Raw genomic sequence first — 24,114 nt, forward strand, 5'->3', positions numbered from 1 at the left:
CAGGTGCCCCGGGGGCCGCTCCCTGTGCAGGGGGTCCCTGGGCTTGCAAGGAGGAGGCACTCCCCGCCCCTGCCTCCAGGGCCTGGGCAGGGCAGAGGGCGAACAGGCAAGGGGGCTGGGACAGGAGGGGCACGCGGGGAGGCCCCCCGCACTCACCTGCCCCAGACTCGCTTCACTCCGCGCCGCCGCCACCGCCCGCCCTCTGCCGGCCACGCCCCCGCCGCTGCCCATTGGTCCAGCCCCTCAGAGCTGGGCGAGGCCGTGCGGCCCCCTCGCGCGCTCATTGGCCACGGCGTTCCGGAGGAGGCAGGAGGCGGGGCGTCCTCTGGAGCAGGCTGGGGGCGTGGCCTCAGGCCGGGGCCGGCCAATGAGGAGGCGGCCGGAAGGGAATGTATCCGCCTGCGGGACAACAGTGTGTGAACGCGCCGTGGGCGAGGGCGTGCCCGCGGGGCCCACGCGCCGGCACCGCGCCCAGCCCGTGTCCTTTTGCGGGTGGCTCGTCGCGTGCTGGTGTTTGAGCCCCGGTGGCTCGAGACCTCCAGGTGCCCACCGGGGTGTTTCCGAGCCTTCACCCCAGGGTACAACCCCCTCCACCATCAAGTGCGCAGTGAGAGCCCCACCTCGCGGGCTCACGGCCGGGTTCATCACCCCCACGCCGGCCGAGTCCAAGGGCTTGGGCAGAAGCAGCTGCCTTTTCCAAATCCCTGCCTCCCTAAACCAGTTTCAGCAGCAGCGGCAGCAGGCCGCCGGCCTTCTCCACCCCCCACCCCTCCCGTCGTGGGGTGGGGTCTGCACCTCCAGCCGGTGGTGGGGCGGGGTCTGCAGAGCAGCCGGGCCTCTGGTGCCGTGCTGGGGCTCGCAGCACGAGCCCAGCCTGCGCGCCCCCCTCCCCTCTAATGCCCCCCGCGCAGAGCAAAGGGCCGTCGGAGGAAGGACGAAGGAATCCGCTCTGGGAGCAGCGGGGAGGCCTCCCCCGCCCCTTCCCCAAGTGCTCAGACAAAGGCGCCCTTTCTGGAAGCCAGGCCTGGCTCGCGCTAAGCCGTCTGACCCCATCTTGCCAGCTAGGAGGCCTTAATATCCTTATTAACCCTTCTAGGTCCTAGAAGTGGGATTGGGGCCATGCCAGCTTTGGCACCGTCCTGTGACGGGCTCTGGGGAGGGGGCATCTCGAGCAGCGCACCCAAGGAATTGGGCTGGGGGTGCTGTGTCAAGCCGTGGGCCCCCCACCCTGGATTTTCCTCTGCAATACTCCATAAAGCGACCTTCGAATTGGTCCATGTGCCTCTTTTACAGCTGGGAACACTGAGGCACGATGGCATCTCCCACAGTCACAAGCTGAGTATAAGCAGCTCGGCGCGCTCGGCTCACCGTGGCATAGAAAGGGCAGCATAGACCGGAGCTGGCTTCGGGCTGCAGGCCTGGGAGGCTTTGGCCTTGGAAGGATGTGGCCTCTGCTACCGATTCCCTTCAGGACCTCAGGCAAGTCCCAGGATGGAGAGGCCTGGCGGGGGGAGCAATGGAGCAGTAGAGAGATCATACCCGTCGCCGCTGGAAGAGTTTTGCTGGGTATCCTGCACCCAGACACGGGACCAGGGTAAAGAGGGTCCCTCGGGCCCTTTCTCAAAGAGCTACAGCCTGGGCCCTTGAGAGATGGCTGCAGCCACAACTGTGGACTGAGCTCTCCTCCCAGCACTGCGCAGCTGCAAGACAGTCACTCCCAGCCTCAGTGAGCCCAGCTGCAAAGTGGGACTAACACACCCCTGCCCTTCCCAGCAGAGTCCAGAGACTCCGTTCCCTCCCGATCCAGCGGGAAGGAGACGCCCAGACACTACTGCCCTCTCCACAGAGGGTCTGGTTGTCCCATCTTATGCTGATTGCACTGATAAATGGCTCGTCCTGGCAGTATCTGTGCAGCCCTGAAGTGTAATTAAATGTGGAGGGTTTAGTTAAATGAGGAGGGGGCTTTTGACTTGCAGGAAGAGCTGCTGCTAATGAGTCAGGCAGGCCACAAGTTATCGAATGCTTGGCTATTTAAGACATCCTGGGCTCAGTTCCCAGGTTGGCCTCAGACGAGCTCCTCTGGCCAGAGGCTGGGAGAGAGGCAGGGACGCTGCAGCCCCTGCCTGGTCCGGAGACAAACCTGGGAGGTTCACTGCATTGTATGTAGAAACCCCCAGGCCAAGACTGGGACCTCGCTGGGGTGGGAAGAGGCAGTCTGTGCCCCAAGCTTCCAGGCTAAGCCAGACAGAGGTGGGAGGAAGAGAGGGCTTCCAGCTCCGTCCAGATTCAGGGGCTGCAGCAGAGAGGCTCAAGGACTTGCCAGGGGCTACATAGGGAGGCTGTAGCAGAGTCCAGACCCACAGGGCAGGGGTTTGTCTCAATGGCTCAGCGTGGGAGCAGTCTCCTCCCAGGGCCCAAGGCAGCATGAGAGGCTGGTGCCCGGCCAGCTGGGGGCAGGAGGCTGCCGCAGGTCTCTGGGTTTGCAATTGGGAGTGTAGTTCCCCCGAGTGACCCTGCCATAACAAGCTGGTGTGCGCAGCATGGCTCTCGGGACGACCCCATGACCCCCGGGGACCGCACATCCCAGCACATGGGACAGCCCCATCACCCCAGGGCCTGTGCATGGGATGGCCCCCATCACCCCAAGGTCTGCACGTCTCAGCACACGGGATGGCCCGGTCCCCCCAGAGCCTGCGTAACCCAGCACATGGGACAGCCCGGTCCCCCCAGGGGCTCCATACATATCTTAGCATGTGGGGTGGCCCTGCCCCGCCAGGGCCTTTGCATCCCAGCACACAGCTCCAGCTCCTGTGATTGCAAGCCTCTCAGGCTTCAGGCCCATTAACACTCTGCCTTTCTTTGATTGCTGTTTCTTTGGTGGCTCATTGACTTCCTGCGTCCTGTGAGCACGCTGCGGAGGCTGCTTCCCAGGGAATGGGGAACCTGAGCTAGACATGTCACCTGGTGACCCTCAGGCTACTGGCCCCGACTGTCCACTTTCCTAGGTGCAAATGCCTGTCCCTGGAGTATGCAGCTTGGGAGCGGGCCCATCGCTGCCCAGGTGCCTGGGTTGAAGGGGAACACGGAGAGTTAGAGCCTCCTGAGCTTGACAGAGGCTCTAGACTTGGCTGTGCCAGTGCTCCTGCTGCACCAACCCCGCAGGGTCCTGGCTGGAAGATCTTGCCCCTGCGCTCAGGCTCAACCCAACGCTGCACTGGAGCCGGAAGGGATTTCCCACCTCCTCAGACTGGTCCATACTGGGGGGTTTCCTCTCCTCTGCACCAGGGGTACGGCCTCTGCCTGGGGGCTTTGCAGCATCCATGACCCCCCCTAGCAGCAGCAGGATGTTGGCGGTCGTAGCCGCCCTGCTTTCCCAAGGCAGGGTCAGGGGCGATGCCTGGGGCTGTGTCAGGAGCGACTGTGTCTTCTTGGAAATGAGGTTTGGATGGGGCTGATCCTGCCTCAGGCAGGCCTGGACTGCATGTGACCCCCACGGCTCTGGGAGGATCAGTGCGCTCTCTCTCTCCTCGCCACTGCTTTCCACGTTGCTCTGGCTGTGGTAGCAGGAATACCCAGGTGCCATGGCAAGGCAATGCTGACAGCATACAAAGCAGCACTGTGTGCTCACACCTGCCCTGCACAGTCGCACCCCGCCCTGGGCACAGTCACACCTGCCCTGGGCACCACGCTCCTCCAGGTCCCACTGGGACACCGTCTGTCGCAGCACAGAGCTCCACATACATCTGCTCCCCAGGCAGGTCTGCAGCGTGCCCTCATCTTGCACTATGAGCAGATCACGCTGGAGACATCTCTCCCACGCCACAGCACAGAGGTCATGGTCAAAGACACCTCCCAGAAGCTCATCAGCATCACCCTCCTCTTCCTTCATTCTCCAAACTGGCAGGGGGAAAGGTCCAGAGACAGGCACCATGCCACGGTGGAGGAAGGCGCACAGAGTCTCCTGGTATGTGCAGAACGGACTGATCCTTCTTCCCTGCTTCTCTAAGCTTCTTCTCCTCACTGGCTGTGTGTGTAACTTTGAAGAAATCATATCCCTGCTTCGACCCAGCCTAGAGGTAAGCCACGCTGGAGCAGGTGTCCTGGTACAGACCTGGAACAGGCTCCTGAAGGGGTAGTGCAGTCTCCATCCTTGGAGGTTTTTAAGACAAAGCCTTGCCTGGGATGATGTAGTTGGGGCTGGTCCTGCTTGGAGCAGGGGGTTGGACTGGATGTGACCTCCTGAGGTCCCTTCACACCCTCATTGATTCAGTGAGCAGCCCTGAGATCGTGTCCCCAGGGTCCGAGCACACTCAGGTGCACATCTGGGCTGTCTGTCTGGGGTGAACCCTCTGGCACAACACCCAGGCACACGACCCAAAACATCAAAAACCCCATCTAACCTGGCCCAGGTCAAGCCAGGACAGGAGAGAGGTTGTTAAATACACTTGACTCGAGAGACCCAGCAGATCTCTTAACAACGGCAGGCTTGTAATTGCCCAATGGGGAAACTGAGGCACAGAGGGGGAAAGCGACTGGCTCTGAGCTATGGGGAGGGTAAGACTGCAAACTCACGCGGTCTGGTAGCAGAGATCCCCTTCCTCGCGGGTATCCCTGGGACCATCACGGCTAGCGCATCCCTGCAACACTACGAACTCACGGGGTCTGTTTCGACCTCTTGCGGCAGGCACGGGGCTCCCTGGGCCTGAGCCAAGGTGCAGCGCAGGAGCCCAGAGCCTGCTACATCCCCGATCCTCTCTCCATGATGGCATCGCTTGACAAGCACTTGATGGGGTTGCCATAGGAACCCTGAGCTTGGATGCATCTGAATCCGGTACACATGTCATTCCAGGGACGAAAAAATCAGTGAAAACCAGAAAGAAAAAGAAAAAAACCCAATCCCTTTTTTGCTGGAAGTTTTCCTCCCTGAGCCTCAGGGCTTAATTAAAAGCTGCTAAAAACAATAAAGCCGGGTCGTTTCCATCCCCTAAACCCTCGGGATGTTGTCAGGACCCACCCGGATGGGAAATTCCCAGGTGGCCGCTCCGGGAACACGGCTGGAAGGAGCCGGTCGCCAGCTGTCACCTCCCGTTGGCGGAGGTCGGTGTCCCTGCTAATATCATTTCTCCCTTCAGATGCCTGCTGCAAAGCGGAGTCGGTGCCTCTGGCACAAGCATGGGGGTGGGAGCGGAAAGGCGAATGCTGCCTCCTTGCCCCATGGCCCAAACCCATGGGGACATCTGTGGGGGCATAGAGCTGCTGCAGGGGTGCAGCGGAGGGGCTGGGGCCTCTCCCCGTGGTGGAAAGCTGGGCCGGGTGGGAGGGTGGGTTGATCTCCAATGACGGAGGGTCCTGCCCCTTCTGGAAGCACCGGGAAGAGGATGGATCCTGCAGGGCCCGATCCTGGGGGGTGCCTCGGGTCCAGCTGGTTTCCTAGGCCCCTGCACAGCCCTCAGAGGCCAGAGCAAGGTGACCTGCCCCAGTCTGCTGCTCCTGACCCACCTATTCACCTCCAGTGCCCCGGCAATTTTGTGAGTGCCCAGATCTGCCCCCCACAAGGTGCCGGGACCAGGGAAATGCCAGCAGGGCAGTGGCGGCTCTGGTTTCCAGCGTGCATGGATGGTAAGCATTGCTTCCGGCGTGAGGGCAAAGAGGGGACTCCAATGAGATCAGCAATCAGCTAATGGGCAGGATGGATCCTGGGGTTTCAGGAGAGTCTATTAACCAGCAGCAGGACATTGGCGGCTGCACCCCCCTGCTTTCCTGGGGGCAGGGGCGATGCCTGGGGCTGTGTCAGGGGTCAGGCAGTCTGGGGCCCAATTCACACAGCGTAGAGCTGCACCCCGAGCCCGGAGGGAGTCCACACTCACAGCTCCCCCATCACGGGCATATGCATGGCACTCAGGACCTGAAGGTAGGCTCTGCCCATCTGTCAGCCAGCAGAAGGAGGTGTAGATGCACCCACATTGCCATGGCTGGACCTGGGGGGAGGTCAGGCCTGAGGTCTAGGGCCAAGGCCAGGGACCCCAGTCCAGAGCCAGGATGACTCTTGCCAGGGCCTGGAGTCCGTGGCCGTGGAGTCTGGATGCTGAAGATGTGGTCAGCACCGGCAAGGGGCCAGAGGCAGGAAGCCGTGGGTCAAGCCAGGGATGAGAGGGAGGAGCAGATGATCAGGGCAGGCAGGTCCATGCCAGCTGGGTGCCAGCTAGCTGTGCTGCCGATAGCAGCGTATCCACAGCCAAAAGGAGCTCAGTGGAGGCCAGCGGTCGGCAGACAGGGATGCCACCTACCACTGAGCCCCGGGAGGGTGCACCGGGAACAGCTCACGTCCACTAGCACCCCGGTGCTCACCTGGAGCAGGGAGACCCAGAGAGATATGGGTCTCTGACCTTGCACAGCAATTTTAAATACCATATTTTCCTGCAGGCAGCAGCCGCCTTGTTTCCAAAAAACCACTGCTGGAAATTCAAGTGTGTGTTATAAAGGAGAAATACAGTAAGAGCGTGAGCCACAGGGCCCAGGACAATGAGCAAGCCAGCTCCCGCGCTGCTGCTGCTCCGTGAAGTAGGGCAAGGAAAGATCTTTTGTTCTTCATTCAAAATCCCCCTGAGGGTCTTATTCTGGGATGTGCTGTATGCGAGAAAGTACGGTAGCGGGCATGTGAATGGTGCCAAAGTGGGCGTCCTTGCTGGGATCAGCATGAGACGAAGCAACAGGATCTAACCCGCTCCAGCTTTCCTTCCAAAAGGGAAAAACATTCCCCCCCGGCCCACATCAGGACTGGGGCCAAGCCCTGAGACTCTTGGCCCGATGGAGCCGGTTGGAGAAGCGTGCCGACAGCTGGAAGCAAGGCTCAGAGCCGCCTCTGCGTCGAATGCTAGCCAGCATCAGCTCCGAGCGGAGGAAGCTCAGCTTCTGTCCCCGTCGGGGCCCTGGGATGTTCTCGTCCGCCAAGACGGGTGTGTTTGCACGTCTGCTCTGGGAGCAGGTGGCCGTGATGAGCTCCAGATGAGCAGTGCGACGGCTGCGTTTGCACGTAAGCTGCAGATCCCAGCTGGAAAGTCCCCCCTCAGCACCACCGTGGACCCAGGCTCAGGGAGGCACCAGTCTCCCCAGTCAGCAACCCGCTGCCCCTACCAGTCCAGCCATTGGCAACTGCTGGAAGCTCACCAGCCAGGCCAGATCCTGGTTAGAGTCCTAGAGACGATGCCTGGAAGGGACCCCCCCACCACCCCGAGGTCACATCCAGTCTGACCCCTGCCCGAGGCAGGATCAGCCCCATCCAAACCCCATGCCTGACCTGGAAGCCACACAACATGGCTTTTACCGTACTTTATCACAAAACAGCCCTGACAACCCCAGGCATTGTCCCCCCATGCCCCAGGCATCGCCCCATGCCAGGGAAAGCAGGGGGGCCACAGCCGCCAAGGTCCTGCTGCTGCTGAGGGAGTTAATAGATGCTCAAGAGACCCCAGGTAAAGGCCGTGCCCCAGCTGCAAAGGAAACCACCACCCCACTACCCAGTCCGTACTGATCTGACTGGGGGGCAAATCCTGTCCTGATCCCCAGTGCGGTCAGCTCAGCCTGGAGCAGAGCTGCACAAGGCTCAGGAGCCTTGGATTCCCCGAGGGAGAGGGCTGGGCTAGGGGACTCATGCGGTCCCTTCCAGCCCGGCTTTCCTGTGCTCCTAGGATCCTGCAACAGGCTCCGGGCTGCAATAGCCATGCTGAGAAGACCTGTCCTCTCAGCGCCCCCGAGCTGCTCGTGCAGAACCCCATTGATGGCTGCGTGCATGGAGGAGGGATGGACAGGGCCCTATGGGCGATTGCCCATAGCCAGGTGATGCATTGAAATGTTGGGAGCGTGGAAGGGGACTGGGAAACCAGGGCCGTGCCTCCTGCCCTCCATCCCTTGGGCTGGGTTGGGGCTCTGCTGGAGAGTGTACAGCTCTAGGGCTTGTGGGCCGATCCCTTGATTCTGGCAAAAGCCAAGCCTGGCTTAACCCAGGACCATCTCCCCCCAGGCCAGGCTTTTCATCGCAAGAAACTCAGACCTTTGAATCGGCTGGGCTGGGCTGGGCTGGGCTGGGCTGGTGGTGCTGGCAGCGGCACAGAAGAGCTGCAAGCGTAGTAGCACTGCAAAGTGTGCCTGGATCTACCAATGCATTGCCCGTATCCTGGCTCTGAGCTGATGCCCACTGTGCATGTGTGAGTGTGCATGTGTATGTAAATATGCACTGCAAATGTGTGCACTGGATGCAAGGAGGCCCCCGTGCCAGCCCCGGGGATACATGTGGGTGCCCACGGGTGAAGGCAGGTGCATGTCTGGGACATCCGTGAGAGAGGTAGGGCTGGGCACCTGCAGAGATGCATGCAGCAGCAGGCTCCCCATGCTCCTGGACCTGGGGAGGGGGCTCGGCCCAGCCTGTTATCTCACTCCCAGCCCCAAGCTTATCTCCACAGCTGTTTTGCTTGAAACCCTGCTTCTCCATGAGTCAGAGACATCTCCATCCTCTAGTAAGCCTGTGACAGGCGCTGGAGGGGCTAGACACCAAGGTGGACTTCACTGCACAGGGTTCCCAGGCAGCAGGTACTGGTCTAGCCCATCTGGAAGACTGGTCCTGATTTCCTGAGGGCCAAAAACAGCCAATAACCGGGGTCTTTGTAGCTGCTGGCTGGACCGAAATCCTGAAGCTGTCTGAGATCCATGCTGCCTCCCAGATATTTTATTGCTGGAGCAATGAGTTAGTTTACAAGCTGCCAAATGGGTGAGGTTTGCCTGCCGGAAACGTAGCACCAGGTCCAGGGGTGATGCCGCCTGCAGTCTCTCTGAATGAACGGGCAGCGACAGAGAAAGGCCTGTGTCCCGTGGCTCCCCTGCATAGTAAATGCCAAGGTGACTGGTTGTAGATGTGTCTCCATCGTTGCAATCACAGGAGCGTTGGCACGATCAAGGCCTTTGCACGCACAAACTGCAGGAGAGCGCCTGGGCCTGCCTCCCCAGCTGCATTTTGTGCCTCCGAGATCTGGGCCTCAGTTTCCCCCGCTCAGCCTTGCAGATTGCATGGTAAGCAGCCGGGAGCCCTGGGTAAGGATTCAAATTCCAATCCCTTCCACCCCCTCCACCCCCCGAGCTGGGCCAGTCTCACCCGCCCCGTGAGGCAGTCACTGCGCCCATTGCACAGATAGGTAAAGCTGAGAGAGAGGAGGTGTCCTGAGGCCGGGGGTGCTTGCTCGGATACACGCACACACACGCACGCATTCAAGAGGGGTCCCAGAGGCCCGGTCTGTGGCCGAGAGGGGACGGGAAGGCCACGGGGCCCCTCACTTCTGCTCCTTCTGCTGCAGCCGCCGCGTGAGGTCGTCGATGCGAATGTCCTTCAAGTGAACCAGCTGCTCCAGCCGCCGCACCTTCATCTGCAGGATCTGGCCAGAGAGAGGGAGAGCCCACAAGCAACCTGATACAAGATCCCCTACCCGCTTCTAGCAGGCCTCCACCCGCTTCTCATTTGGGGCATGGGCCCTGCAGTTTATCCAACAATGTTGAGCCGCATTTTACATCCGGGGAAACAGGGTTAGGGTTAGGGTTGGGGGCACTGCCATGGCTGGGGCACGCGAGCCGCCCTCACCTGGACTGTTTCCTGGGCCACCAGCAGGGCCTGCTCCCTCTCTGCCAGCTGGAGGTGAGCTCTGGGGTCCCCTTGCAAGGCCTGGGCATAGCCTGGCTGGGCCTTGGCTGTCCTAGGGAGAGAGAGAGAAGCCAGAGCTGGGGCAAACTCCCCCGTGGGGCACCGGGGCTGGAGGCATTGGCCTGAACCTGGGAGCAGCTTCTGGGAGAAACAGAAGTCCCGTGGCCTGGGTGACCTCAGCTGCGGCCTTAGCACGCCCGTCTCCCGCCTGCTCGCGGGGTGTCGGCAGGTGCCCTGCAGCTGCATGGGTCCATGGCTTCCTGCTAATGCAGGAGCCGGGGCTTGGTGGCCAGGGGGACCTGCCCCCTGTGCACAAGGGCGAGCTCAGCCTGCATGGCGGTTGTCTGTGCCCATTGCACAGATCGGTAAACTGAGGCCCAGGGAGGGGAGGCAACAGAGCCATAAACAGCACAGAGTTCCCCCTGTTCCTGGCCCTCAGCTTGCACCCTCCTACCCTCTAGACCTCCTACAGTGGGTAAGCCTGTCCCAGGACCAAACCTGCAGCCTACTGACCTTTGCATCTGCTGGGAAACGGCTGCTCTGCGGCAGCCTGTGGAGGACAATCAACCCAGGGCTGCGGATGCAGAGTCACACCTGCTCCCAGCAGCCCAGAGGCCCCTTGGGCCAGGCCGGGATACCAGAGTTGGCTGAACTGGGGCAGGGAGCCGCCTGGCCTAAGTCACTGGCTTCGCCCAGCTGCAAGAAAGCCCCTCCTGGGGCAGGTCTCCCGGGCAGATCCCGTAGCACGTGTGGCGGGCTCTTACCTCTCCGCTCTCGAGGACTCTTGGTAGATCCCTGCTGCATTGGCCTTTGGCTTGGATAAATACCCTGTGTGATGCAGTAACATGTTACCCTGCGGCTCCAGGCCCCACAGCTGGACTTAAACCTGCCCCCCAGACACATGGAGCAGAAAGGAGGGGGCAGGAGCAACCAGAAAAGCCCAGAAACCTCCAAAAACCCCTCGGCAGAAACTCAGGAACTGAGTTTGGCCGGGCACAGCCAGCTGGCACTGGGTCAGCCCGACGGGGCATCTGGGAGGAACCGGGGCTTGGACCCAGCATCGCCCCATGCTCCCAGTTCTGCAGTGGGAGCTGTGGGCTGGAGGCTGGAGATGAGAAGCCTTGAATGCCTGGGGGGTGGGTTGTAAGAACCGGGGGGCCTGTGCTGGAGCCAGGTCCTGGCTGGTTTTAGTCCACAGATGTGAGGAGAAAATTCATGGGCTCCCAGCTCTGCCAGATGTTAGAGTCAGTGGGGAGACAGGCTATGCAGCTGGCCTTGGGGTCAGGCACCAAGCTGAGACTCTGGGACGCGGGTTCGGTTCTCACCTGCAGCACAGATTCCCTGTACGACCTTAAGAAACTCTCTTATCCTCTCTCTGTGCCTCAGTTTCCCTACCTGTATAGCGACATTCCCTGTCTGGCGTGTCTCTCTAGACCAGGGGTGCCCCGAACACAGGGCTGGGTAGGGCCCCAATCCCCAGTAGGATCTCCAGGAGCTGCTGCGATGGGAATACCATGCTTTCTTGCCTATAATATACCCCGCAATGTACTACACACCTTGTTTTTGAAAGGCAAAAACATTTCCCCAGCATTATGGCTGCACAGAGCAGGGATAAAACCTAATCTTCTATTGACTCACCCTCCCCTTCTTGCTTAACTAAAGCTGAATCCCTAGCTGCTGCTGAAGGCTGGTCTCCAGGATCTATGAGAGAGAGAGAGACCAGGAGCAGCTCACAGACAGCAAAACTACTGTAAGAAAAGTTACCCCAATTAGTGGAACGCCAAGACAATTAGAAAGGAGAGGTGCTTGTTAACACCTGCGAAGTGAAGAGCTGACTCCCTCAGCTGCCTGAACAGTAATATCATAGCTGCTGCACTGTGGAGCAGGAATCAAAGCAAGGTGCTGCCAAAGCTGGGCAGAAAATCAGCTTCCCCACTTAATTCTGGGGCCTGATTTTGCAGGAAAGGCTGCATATCATATGCAAGAAAATACGGTAATTATTCCAGGACCCCCCTCTGTGGCAGGTCAGTGGTGAAGGGACATGCCCATGGTCACAGGAGGAGTCTGTGGCAGAGACAGGCACTGATCCTGGACAGTGTGGGTTGCACGGAGAGCCATCGGCCCTACCTGTCTCCGGGGAGGAGTTCTCATCCAGGGCTGAGCGCCAGGCCAGGTCCTAGGAGAGAGCGGGGAGAACACAATGCGGGTGCTTTGCAAAGGCCCAGCACCGCCTGCCCCTGGCACAGGGCTCAGATGGGGAAAAGGCCCGTGGGTGCCCCTGGGTGACACCGCACGGTCCTACCGGGGCAGCCACCCCCAAATGCTGCTTGTAGCAGGGTTCGCGCAGGCAGCAAGGAGCCTGCTAGTGACAGCCAGGCCAGCATAGCCAGGGCAGTACAGTCATCATCTCGGTGGGCACCTGCCCTCCGCAGGGCACCCTGGTGCCCAGGGACGAGTCTGTCTGAGGGTGTCCCATACACGCACCAGCGTCTTCCGCAGTGCTCGACTTTTCCTGCTACACACAGGGTTACTCCCAACCCCTGACCCAGCTCCCACCTTGCTTTTCCTCTGCTTCTCCTCGATCCGCTGCCGCAGGGGAACCAGCACCAGCTCCACAGCTCCAGGCACGCACTGCACCACCTTCCGCACCACGTCCTCGGGGATGCTGAAGTTCAGCCTGGCCAGCACCTTCCTGCCAGAGACAAGACCATGGCGGTGAGGGGCTGAGGGCAGCCACGGTGCCGCTCGCCCTGGCCCCTGCCCACTCTGCAAATCCAGTCTAGCATCAGGTAAGGACTTCAGGGGAGAACATCACCCAAAAAGCCAGCTGGCCTAATGGGCACAAGCAACAAAGCAACATTGATTAAAAGCCACCAAGGACCTGCCTGCGCAGCACAGGCAACGATGGGTTATTATCATGGGTCTCTCAATCCTAGAATCACAGACAAGGAGGGTTGAAGGGACCTCAGGGGGTCACGTTGAGTCCAACCCTCTGCTCCAAGCAGGACCAGCCCCAACTACATCATCCCAGCCAAGGCTTTGTCCAGCTGGGGCTTAAACACCTCCCAGGATGGAGACTGCACCACCTCTCTGGGGAGCCTGGTCCAGTGCTTCACCACCCTCCTACTGAGAAAGTTTTTCCTAATATCCAACCTCAACTTGCCTTGCTGCAGCTTGAGCCCATTGCTCCTTGTCCTGCCATCTGCCCCCACTGAGAACAGCCCAGCTCCTTCCTCTTTGCAGCCCCCCTGCAGGGAGGTGAAGGCTGCTATTCAATCCCCCTCAGTCTGCTCTTCTGCAGATTAAATCAGCCCAGTTACCCTGGTCTCTCCTCACCAGTCCTGTCCCCCAGCCCCACAACCACTTTTGTTGCCAATTCTCCATAGTGTCCACATCCTTTCTGTAGTGGGGGGCCACAGCTGGACACAGGACTCCAGATGTGGCCTCCCCAGTGCAGAATAGGGGGGAAGAATCGCTGCCCTCCATCCACTGGCACCGCTCCTACCAATGCAGCCCAGGATGCCGGTAGCCTTCTTGGCACAAGGGCACACTGCTGGCTCCTGTTCAGCTTCTTGTCCCCTGTCCCCCCAGGTCCTTTTCTGCAGAGCCGCTGCCCAGCCCGTCACCCCCCGCCTGCACCGGTGCATGGGATTGTTCCCTCCTCAGTGCAGGACTTTGCACTTGTCCTTATTTAACCTCAGGATATTTCTTTTGAGCCAATTCTCCAATTTGTCGAGGTCTCTCTGACTCCTAGCCCTACCCTCCAGCATATCTACTGCTCCCCCCAGCTTGGTGTCATCTGCAGACTTGCTGAGGGTGCGCTGCATCCCATCTTCCTGGTCGTTGATGAAGACATTGAACAAAACCAGGCGCAGGACTAATCCCAAGATACCGGCTGCCAACTAGACATCTTTCTGATTTGTTTCCAGTGGGATTCATCCTACCCCAGGCAGCAGGGGCTGAGGCAGGGGTGGATGCAGCTCACTAAAAACCTTAGCTCTGGCCTGGTCCTATGAACTCTGGTGTAGAAATGACTGACAATGAAGTAGTGGAGACACTGTCAAGACACTCAAAAAAGCTATTTTTGATTTACGGATCTGAATGAGAGATGTACATTTAACTATAAGTATGACAGGGTGTGTAACATCACAACTTGGGACTAATTTTGGCGATTCTTTATCCTCATTTCTTTTGTTTCCTTTAAAACTGGATATATAATCTAGCAAATTCAGGAACACTCCAATATTTCCATTGGTTTTTGCTCAGATCTTAAACTGCATAATATCGTGCCAGCCCCCTAGGCTGTTAAGAAAGCTTCCAGCTGGTCTTTAATGAGAGACAATGCGTGTTTTGTTGAATGCAAGGATGCACTACACCACCTGCACCCCCCTTTTCAAAATCCTGGGTCCACCCCTGGGCTGAGATCAGATGTCAGAGAAGTGGCCTGGACTGGAAGGAAAGCAAGTTTCCCCAAATCATTCTGCTTTTCCTAAGCACCCCTGGCCCAGCCTCTCCCAGCCCCCAACCCCAGAGGGTCCCTGGGCAGGCCGGTACCTGTTGAGGTGAGCCCAGTTGGACAGCTTCTGCTGGGTCGAGTTGGCCGGGACGTAGTTGTGCATTTCCACCATTTTGGGAAAGTAAAATTTCACCACTTCCGCTGCCAGAACTGGGTGGGAAAGAGGAGGCGGCAGGTTGGGGCCTGGCGGATGCAGCAGCTGCAGGAGGTCAGGGTGAGATGCAAGCCCCGCTGATATCATGTACCGTGCCACACTGTGCCAGTCCAGACCCCGGCCTATCACTTATTGAATCCTAAAGCCAGGGGGCTGGCCAGGCCTGCAGCAAGTCCAGCCTGTGCTCAGAGCAGGACCAGCCTAGCAAGGGTTGGTCCAACCTGCTCCTAGAAGCATCAGGAACAAAACCTCGCACTCGGCTCCCAGGCACGGGGCACGACACATCCCAAATGTCCTTCACTGGTCCCAGGTGAAGCAGGAGGACAAGGGACCAGGGACCTGCGCTGCAAGCGTTGTGAACGCACAATCAGAGCCCTAGAGCCGCGGGGCTGGCAGAGGTCACATCCAGTCCAACCCCTGCCTGGGGCAGGATCGGCTCTGTCCAAACCAGCCCAGACACATCCGTCATCTAAACGTTCGGGAGAAGTACCGTCAACCCTGACACCACGAGGCATCACGCCCGTGGGAAAGCGGGAGGACCACGGCTGCCAACGTCCTGCTTCTATAAAAAGTTGCTGATAGATGCTCGAGAGACCCCCGCCCCAAGCAGAGGCCATGCCCCTGCTGCAGAGGAAGGCAAACCCCCCCAGTGTGCACCAGTCTGAGCAGGGGGGAAATCCCTTCCTGCCCCAGTGCAGCATTGGGTTGAGCCTGAGCGCAGGAGCAAGACCCTAAAGCCAGGACCCTGCGGGGTTGGTGCCAGGAGTCATCACAGGACTCCAGGAGCTGGAGCCAGCTGAAGCTGCTTCAAACCCCACAAGGCTGCCATGCCACGGGGTTTTGCAGGCTGATCCCAGGGCTGCCAGAAAGCCCAGGCCTTGCTACCACATCCCAAGGGGCTGGCCAGCAGCTGCTGTTTTGGTCTCATGTTCACAGACCCTCATGCACACACACACACACTCCCCAGGGCCCTGTCCCTCTCCAGCACCAGAGACACAACCCCACCGGGGGGTGCAGCAGGGGTTGCCAAAGCTCCCTGGGTCCCCATGCAGCTGTCAGGACCCCAAATGGGTCCAACCCCCCCTCAGAACTGGTCGCATTTCAGTCCGGGATGCTGGGTCAGAGATAGGGCCAAGCCCCGGAGTCCAGCCCTGATCCTGGACCCCCGCAGAGCTGCAGCATCGCGGGTGCGGTGCCCGTGTCCCCGACCTCCATCGCTGAAGTCCCGGGTGATGTTCTTCTTGGGCCGGGACAGAGGGATGGCGTCCACCCAGCTGTACAGGTCCTGCAGGCTCTCCTCGTCCAGCTCCCCGTTCGCCATCACCAGGGGGCCCGAACAGGACTCCAAACCCCAGCCGTGGGGAGGACCGTCACATTGGTCCCTAGCGCCGGCTATTCCAAGGGCTGGGAGCTGGTATATTGTTGTCATGGAACCATGGCAACGGTGGATAAAGCCCAGTGCATTCTGGGAGCTGTAGTCCTCAGCATCCCGAAAAACACCGCTTGCAAGGCAATGCTTCTTCAAAAGACCCTGCAAAACCCGGCTGTGCAGCATGGGAGCAGCAAGGAAACCCGCTAAAACCTATTGGTGAATGAACGCCGTCGGCCGCAGCACTGCGGAAGGCCACTGCATCCCGGCAGGGAGGTGGTGGGATCGGAGATCAGCCTCCGACCCACACTGATGTCTGCATCCCAGGGACTGCAAGGGGGCCCTGGTCCAGCAAGTGAGGTCTCCTGTACTTGCAGGTAACCACGGACGCAAGGATCCCCCTAAATCCGTGCTGAAAACCCTCCCATGAACCAGGAGAAGCAGAGAAGAGACACATGGGATGCGACTACACGTTCATTAATGCATCTTAGATACTGGCAGACAATTAGATACTTAGATACTGCACATTTAGTTTAGCACTCGCTTAATAAAGTCAAAACGAAATGTGCGGTACCTAGAGCTACAGCGCAGTCGTGCCGGCGCACAGTTATTTAGTGACGCTTACTGCGCATTAGCCTCATCGCGCTGCGCAGTCGGCTCTGAGCGCGGTTTGTGCCGGGACGCGCTACTGCAGCGTGATGACGAGGCTAATGCGCAGTAAGTGTCTCGTGTAGACGCGCCGGGGAGGATTAAAGCAGGGAGAAGTGAGAGAGACGAGAAGCAGAGGCCAGGCCTGGTCAGCGTAGAAAAGACGTTCAGGTCTAGATGCGAGGAGCATCTTCTCCCCTACGAGGACCCCGTTTGCTACTGCCGCGCGGGTGACCTTGTGCCCCATGTTGGTTGTCTTTCCCCCATCCCAGAACCAGCAGAAAGGCGCTCTCTTCTTTCAAGGGCATTGCAAGACAGTGTTTTCTTTGGATTCACACCTTCTTTGCAAGTGCTTGCAACCCAAAGACTTATTTATAGGCTGTTCTACCTCCAGGATGGTGCTGATCTCTGAACACATCAGACTTAATGCAATTAGCATCCCGACACAGCAGAGAGCTAGCAGCGCAGCAGCTCTGGGAGGTGGTGGAAAGGGCTCCTGGCTCTCAGGGCAGTGCCTGGACCTCGTGGTGATCTAAGGTTGAGAACCACTGAACTAAGGAGGTCGGCTGAGAAGTGCCCGGAGCCCCGAGGGCAGCCTGTGGCTCTTAGTGTTTCAAATACCGATCCTTGTATCTATGAAGCAGTGGTTCAGGTGGGAGACGGGACAGTCTGTTTTCACTGGGACAGTCCCAGAGTCCTGTCAGCTTGGAGAGAGTCCAGCAGACACCAGTGAAATGGTTGTGGGACTGGGGACATGACCAGTGAGGAGAGGCTGAGGGAAATGGGCTGATTTAGCCTGCAGAAGAGAAGACTGAGGGGGGATTGAATAGCAGCCTTCACCTCCCCGCAGGGGGGCTGCAAAGAGGATGGAGCTGGACTGGTCTCAGTGCTTTCGCTGCAGTGGCGCGGCCCCCTCTCCTCTCCCCACATACCCAGGAGCTCCCTTGGCTCCCCTTTGTGCCAGGTGGGCTACACGGGCTGGCACCGCAGGGGGAAATGTCTGTGCCTACCCTGGGGGCACACAGGCCTGGTCCTTCCCTGCCTCCACGGCTGCTGGACAAAGGTCTCACCGGGGTTAGGCTCCCCTCTTGAACAGAAGTCACGAGGCGCCTCTACATATGCTCATTAGCATTCTCATTAGCGCTCTAATTCCATCTCCATCAATGAGCTGTCATTAAAGCACCCCATGAGCATTTGGAAACGCGGCAGGGGCTTAATACACATGACAGTGAGCCTTTTAAATTGCAGCAGCTTTCTAGGATGTGCTCTAACAAAATGCTCCCTGCACCACCGAGCACGTATACAGGCAGCCGAGACTACAGGACCCAAATCTGACGGTGGTAACAGCCCCCCGACCTCACCCTGGCAGAGAATTTAAACTCTTGTAACAGGACGGAGGCAGCGACTCGCACCCCACACGCCAACGATGGAAATGGGACTATCGCTTAGGTGCAATTCACTGTCTAGGCCCATGGGGAGCTGCAAGGAAGGGGAGAGAAGACCCCTCGTCATGCCTGACCCTGCCTGGTAGCACCCCTGGCAAAGCAGAGGATCAGCCTCACGCCTCCCCGCACGGCAATGAACATGCAACCTTGTTCTTTTATGAGCTTGTTTTTCAATTGAGAAAGAAGTAGCACCTGAGCAGCCTCCACCTACGTCCCATTCAGGAGGTGCTACGTCACAGGACAAGCTCTCTTTACAGTACTGCAAGGTTATTTTAACATGGTCCATAAAATTGTAGCATTTGTTTTTTACTCTGTAAACAAAATATTACACAAGTGTTGCTATGAACCGTAAAAGCTTATATAAACACAGTGCTACAAAATGCCTCATTGTTCCCAGAAAGTGTATATGGAAAAAATATATGCCACTTCGTTTTTTTGTATTTGTTTCAAATCAGTAGAAGCAGCACCAACGTCAGTACGTTCAGTTTGACCCCCAGGAAGAGGAGTACACGGTGGCCAGAAGAATCCCATCTCATTTATAAAGTTAAGACTAGCTTAAAAAGAAAAACTGGGGAGAAAAAACAGTGGATAGTTCCTTGGGTAGTGAGACAGAGAGAGGGACTGTCAGTGTGCGTAGAAATTGTAGTGGAAGCGACCCTTCAGGGGTCATAAAGTTAGTCACAGAGAAGTGGGGCTGGAAGGGACCCCCCAGAGCTACAATCTAGCCCAAGCCCTGCCTGAAGCAGGTTTAGCCCTGTGCAAACCAGCGTGTACAAACGGAGCAACGCGGCAGAGCACCAGACGTCATCCCTGGCCCTGGGGAAACGGGGCTGCCGCAACCAATGCCCTGCTCCTGCTGTGAATGGCTATTAGTAGGCACTTCAGAGACCCCAGACCAAGGCCGTGACCCTGCTGGAGGGGGGAATTTCCTTCCTGACCCCAAATCTGGTGTCTGTCTGAGAGAGACTTAAAAGCCCCTCGAGACGTGTCTCATGCGTGTCTGCGTTGCTCATCGTTAGGCTGAAATCAGGCAGAGATTCACCTTCCAGACCCGCTGCATGTGATCAGCAGATCTCAGGGCCAAACACCGCCTCCTTAGCGATACTGAACAATCGTGTGCGTGCAACGGGGGAATAGCTTAATGTCAGTTTACTGCACCCAGGGGGAAGGCTGGAGGCAGATGCTTTCCTAGCTCTGGGAGGGGAGGTTTCCAAAATAAGCTTATTCCTACACTTAAGTAAACCTAGACCTTCACAGAAATGGAATATATCAGACAGATCTGACACATGGTGCCCTGGGGGGGAGCACGGCCGTTGCCGAGGATGTTGTGCGCTTTCCCCCCTCTCGGCTTCCTGAGCAAGACCGTTATCTTTGACATGGCCTGTAGCTTGATGTAGGGTGTAGCACCATTAGACCTGTTACCAGCCAGCACTTCCCAGCTTGTAGGGTTCATGCCGCCCTTCTTAAGGTATGGTTTCAGGGTGTCCGAAGCTTTGCACAGCCCTAATAAACAGCTCCTGGTGTTGCACTCTACACTTCTGGATCTGTTGTGCAACAAAGATCATGGCAGCGGTACCCTGAGATAGTCCAAAGCTGCACTGGGATTCTGGAAAGACATATTCAGAAAGGGGGAGCCAGCGATTTAGTAGTAGGATAATAATAAAAAACTTCCCGGAAATGGAGGGCAGTGCCTTGGTAGTTCCCACTGACTTGTCCTTGTAGATGGTCACAATGTTGGCATTCTTTAAGTCAAATGGAGCTTCCTCATTAACCTATATTTTGATAAGAAGTTGGTGAAATTTTTGAGGTATGAGGTGATACTGTACATATCAATCACAGCTAAATTGGCTTTGCCCAGATGCAATAGCAGTGTCTGGGGATACTGCATCCGCTCTCCTCAAGCTCCCCATACTCTAGGCAGAAGCAGAGCATAGACGGGAGGAGATGCTGTTAGAAACTCTCTGGACCTGAGCTCCCAGCCAGCACCATGTAGCAGCAGTTGCGCCTGCCCTTGTCCCAGTGCCCTCCCGGAGCTGCGCTGAGAGTCCAGTGGAGGCACAGAGCAGGGCAGAGGCAGGGCCCATGGGGGGCTCATGCCACCGCACAGACTGGGGGGCACTGGGGTCTGCAGTGGGTGCAGGGTAGGGGGCGGTGCCATTCACTCCAAAACCAAAAGTAGACGAGGGCAAGCCTGTGTCCCTCTCCCTGCCCGAGCCGGGCAGGACACTCACCCAGCCTTGTACACAAGCCAGGGGGTGAGGAGTCACCCGCTTTATGGCTGCAGACACAAAATGCCATTGCCACCCCAGAGCCAGCCACACTGGGGGGGCCTGGTATACCCAGCCCTGCTGCCCACCCCAGCGAGAAGCTCTGTTCTACCCAGCCTAGTGCCCACCCCAGAGCCAGCCGCACCCCAGCTTCTCTCTTGGATACTTACTGGTGTCACATCAGAGCTGGGCAGCTGCCTATATGCAGCAGGTTATCATGTAGAAAAGTAGCAGCAACAGAACGAGAACACACGGACAAGACACCGAGCCCGCGGAAGACCTGAGATCTGCAGGAGACAGGGGGGGATGTTCAGACAGATGTGAACCCCCCACACCTGCCCCAGCATTTGCCAGACGGATTGTGTGGCAAGGCCCATCCCAGGCAGTAGGAGAACAGCGGGAGCAGTTACATTAGGGGGATGATCTGCAGCCGGCTCGGGGTAGGCATCAGGGGTTGGTTATAACCAGGCTGGGATGGTGACTGACGTTGGGGTGGGCGTCCAGGCTCCCAGATGCAGGTGGCTCTGGGGTGGTGCTGGTTATAACAGGGTCACCCCCTCGAACCGAGGTGTCTGGGCTCCCAGTTCCCCCCTGCTCTCACCCACCAGTCCCCCTTCCCCTCCCAGAGCCAGGACAGAAGCCAGGTATCCTGGCTCCCAGCTCCCCCTGCCCCCATTGCTTACCGATAGTGGGGACAACCACAAAGCTTCCATTGCATACCACTGAGCTCTCTGCACATGGGACCATCAGTATCAGGAACAACACCCACCATGCTACGCGGCAACCTCGGAGAGGAAGCAGGTGTAAGAGAAAGCAGCGACTGCAACAAAACCACCTCCCTCCCCAGTCCCAGAAACCTGGGTTCCTCTTCCCAAGCCCTACAGCTGACGGCTGGAAGGGACCCCCAGGGGCACATCCAGCCCAACCCCTGCCTGAGGCAGCATCTGCCCTATCCAGCCAAAACCCCTCCATCTCCTCACCCCTCCCTAAAGCTACTGCCACCCCCAGGCCTTGCCCCCACCCTTTCCTGGGGAAAGCAGAGCGGCTTCGGCTGCCACGTCCTGCTGCTGCCGGGGGTCAGAGACCCTGCAAAGAGCCTGGACCAGTCTGAGCAGGGGGAAAATCCCTTCCTGACCCGAGTGCAGCGCCGATCGGACCCCGAGCAAGGACGGGGGCAAGACCCTCCAGCCAGGACTCTGCAGGGTTGGTGCCGGCAGGAGCATTGGCACAGCCCAGCCCCAGTGCCTCTGGGGAGGCTTCAAACCCCCGACACGTGGGGCAGAAAGGGGAGATGGGGGCAACCAGCAGCCTGGCACTGCTGCACCCCAGTCATCGGCTACCGAAGTTTCTGTCCCATCTTGGTCCAGACGATCCCGCTGAGCCGCTGGGCTCCTGCAACGAAGTCCCGACACCAGCCTCGCCTGCAGGGCTTGGGGTGTCTGCAGGGAGACAGGATGAGTGCAGCCCACAGACCCCACCAGGCTGAACTTGTTCCTTACTCCCAGTTCCTTACTCCCAGTTCCTATTCCTTATTCCCAGTTCCTTATTCCCCGTTCCCTATTCAAACCTTGTTGAATAACCTTGTTATTAATGAATTCCACACCCTAAAGAGACAGCATGTCATTAGCAAGGCATAGGTACTAATTAATATGTAAAATATCTCACATCAAGCACAGAGCCCGAAACGACGGTCAGATCAGGATGGGATTATGGGTCAAAATACCTCTCGGGCCACGCCCGAATTCCTGGTCCTGCATAAGGATTAGCACCGCTGTGTCCACCCACGTGCACGGCCTCCACTGCACCCAGCACGGCGCTGCCCTGGGGATTGGAAGAGCCGCATGACCGACAGCACTCTCAGCCAATCAGCAGCGGCAGCTGTCCCGCCCTGCCATGAGCGGTCTGCCTACCTCCCCCTCCCTGCTTCCGTCCAGGGAAACTCGGTGAGGGAGTGACGCATGCGCACGAGTGCCAGAGCGGGGCTAGGGACAGGGTGCGGAGCGAGGCAGGTGAAACAGGCAGGGGGCGTGGCCTGCCTGGGCAGGAGCAGAGCCGTATTCGATTGGGTAATGGCGGGCCGCAGCGGCTGCTGGGAAATGGAGTCCGGGCCGGCGAGCCCTCCACCGAATGGCCTGTTTCCCACCCTGGACCACGGCCCCGCAGCGCGGCCAACTTTGCTCAGCATCCGCAGAATTGGGCTGGGGCTTGTCTTTTTTAAGTCATTGAAAATAAATAAACACAATAAACAGTGTGCGCGCTGTGGGAGTGGGGGGCAGCCGAACCCCAAGGCGGGGGACGCCTGCTAAAGGATTTGGAAATACAAGCGGCAGGGCCACTTACCGTTCCCGACTGGCTCTCGGATTGGGAGCTGGCCTGGCCTGGGACCAGCACGTTCCCGTTACAAACAAACCCACCCAAAAGTGTGAATTTGGGGAGAGTTGTGGGTGGAGGAGTGCCCCCCGCCCCCTCCCTGAGCTGCGGGGCGGCCCGGCCACATCCCCAGGCTCACCGGCAGCCAGATGGTCCCAGCGCAGCCGCGGCTCGCACGTCTCTTCCCTAGGACACGGCTGTCTAACAGTGTCACAAACTTTGTATCACCCTCACAGGAAGCGGCATCACGTCAGGAAGTGTCCCGTGGCCTTTGACACCAATGAAGTTGCCCTTTTCTACCCAGAGATTGATGGCAACGTGAAACTCGCCCGCTAGGGAAGCCCATCCAAAGATAAAAAATATTTATTCCATGCAAACTGAAGTGAAGTAGACAAGCTGTTTCCAAACTGAAACTTTTTAGAAACTATCAATCACAGCTGTTACATTTCTATTACTTCCAGGAAGATCGTTCTTTACTAATGAAGAAGAAGAATCAATTAAAACTGTTTGAGCCATTTATCCCGCAGGGGAAGGGGAATGCGTCCCTCTTCTGCCATTTTGACAAGTCCCTTGTTGGATCGCTAAGACCCCCCACCTTCCTAGGGCACAGGTACAGCTTCCAGCCGGTGAGGAGCTGCGCTGGGGCCAGGCAGCTGGAAACTGCATTCATACTGGGTGAGAAAGGAGAGTGGAGGTAGAGGTGAAGGTGGGGGTGGGTAAGAGTGGCAGCCATAAGGATGCTGCTTCCAGCAGCCCAGCCCTAGCATCGGTCCCCACCACCTGCAGGCTGCAGCCGTAGGGAGGCTAGGGAATGGGAAGAAGCAGCAGCAGCAGCAGCAAAAGTGCAGGTCAAAGTTGCCCAGCCCTAGTGCAACGCCTTACTGCTTAGCCCAGCGTATGCATACACACAATCATAGGCAAAAACCTCCGACTCTGCAGGCCAGATCTAGTGGCCGGAGACAGCCTGTGGGCTTAAGTTGCTCGCCCCTGCTCCAGCATACCTGAATAACAGCTCCTGAGGGGCAACACTTGAAGAGCAGGAAATCAGAACAACACAGATACAGCCAGAGAGGGCTGATAGCACTGTCCTCTCCAGTGAGCATTTGTGTGAGTTTGTATCCTTCCTGCACTTCACTCAAACCCATTGCTCTGCCTGAACCGCCAAGGAGGTGGCTGGATGCTCCTCCTGCCGCCGTGGAGCGCGGAGCAGGCGCCAGGACTCCTCGCCTATCCCGAGCGAGGGACCTCAGGCCGAACAAAATGGCTTGCGGGGCCGCATGTTGGACGAGCCTGTCCTAGGAAATCCACTAGCTCTCTGCGCCTGCGCGTCCTGTGTCACCTCCGCGGGTGTGCTTTGAGTTCGTCATAGATTCATAGATTAAATTGCATCCTATTTCTCTCTGCCCATTGATCCAATCTGTCCAGCTCAGCCTGAATCTGCTCCCTGCCCTCTGGTGTACTAACTTTGCCCCATAACTTGGTATCATCAGCGAACTTGGAGAGGGTGCTCTCCACTTCCTTGTCCAAATCGCTGATGAAGATATTGAATAATATCGGTCTGAGGACCGAACCCTGCGGGACCCCACTGCCCACCTCCCGCCAGGCTGAGAAGGACCCATCCAGCACCACTCTCTGGGTGCGGGCCCTAACCCAGCTGGCC

At 58.2% G+C, this 24,114-nt stretch overlaps 1 protein-coding gene across 2 annotated transcripts; it reads right to left on the minus strand.

The window, feature by feature from the left end:
• Positions 1-8,714: 8,714 nt before the first annotated feature.
• On the minus strand, positions 8,715-15,873 carry SPEF1 (sperm flagellar 1). 2 transcript variants are annotated; one of them, XR_003095896.1, is made up of 8 exons: positions 15,565-15,873; positions 14,240-14,351; positions 12,242-12,377; positions 11,813-11,861; positions 10,450-10,513; positions 9,626-9,737; positions 9,255-9,422; positions 8,715-8,873 (listed from the first exon to the last, which is right to left on the minus strand). XR_003095896.1 is itself a non-coding variant. In XM_025213294.1 (7 exons), the coding sequence occupies exons 1-7, from the start codon at positions 15,782-15,784 to the stop codon at positions 9,321-9,323; spliced, it is 795 nt and encodes a 264-aa protein (XP_025069079.1). In that variant the 5' UTR covers positions 15,785-15,873; the 3' UTR covers positions 8,715-9,320. The 2 variants fall into 2 exon arrangements, 1 of the variants encoding a protein (XP_025069079.1); XM_025213294.1 differs by having other exon boundaries at positions 8,715-9,422.
• Between the last annotated feature and the right edge of the window lie 8,241 nt (positions 15,874-24,114).

This window comes from Alligator sinensis, unplaced genomic scaffold (genome assembly GCF_000455745.1).
Source record: "Alligator sinensis unplaced genomic scaffold, ASM45574v1 scaffold1408_1, whole genome shotgun sequence".
NCBI lineage: Eukaryota > Metazoa > Chordata > Crocodylia > Alligatoridae > Alligator > Alligator sinensis.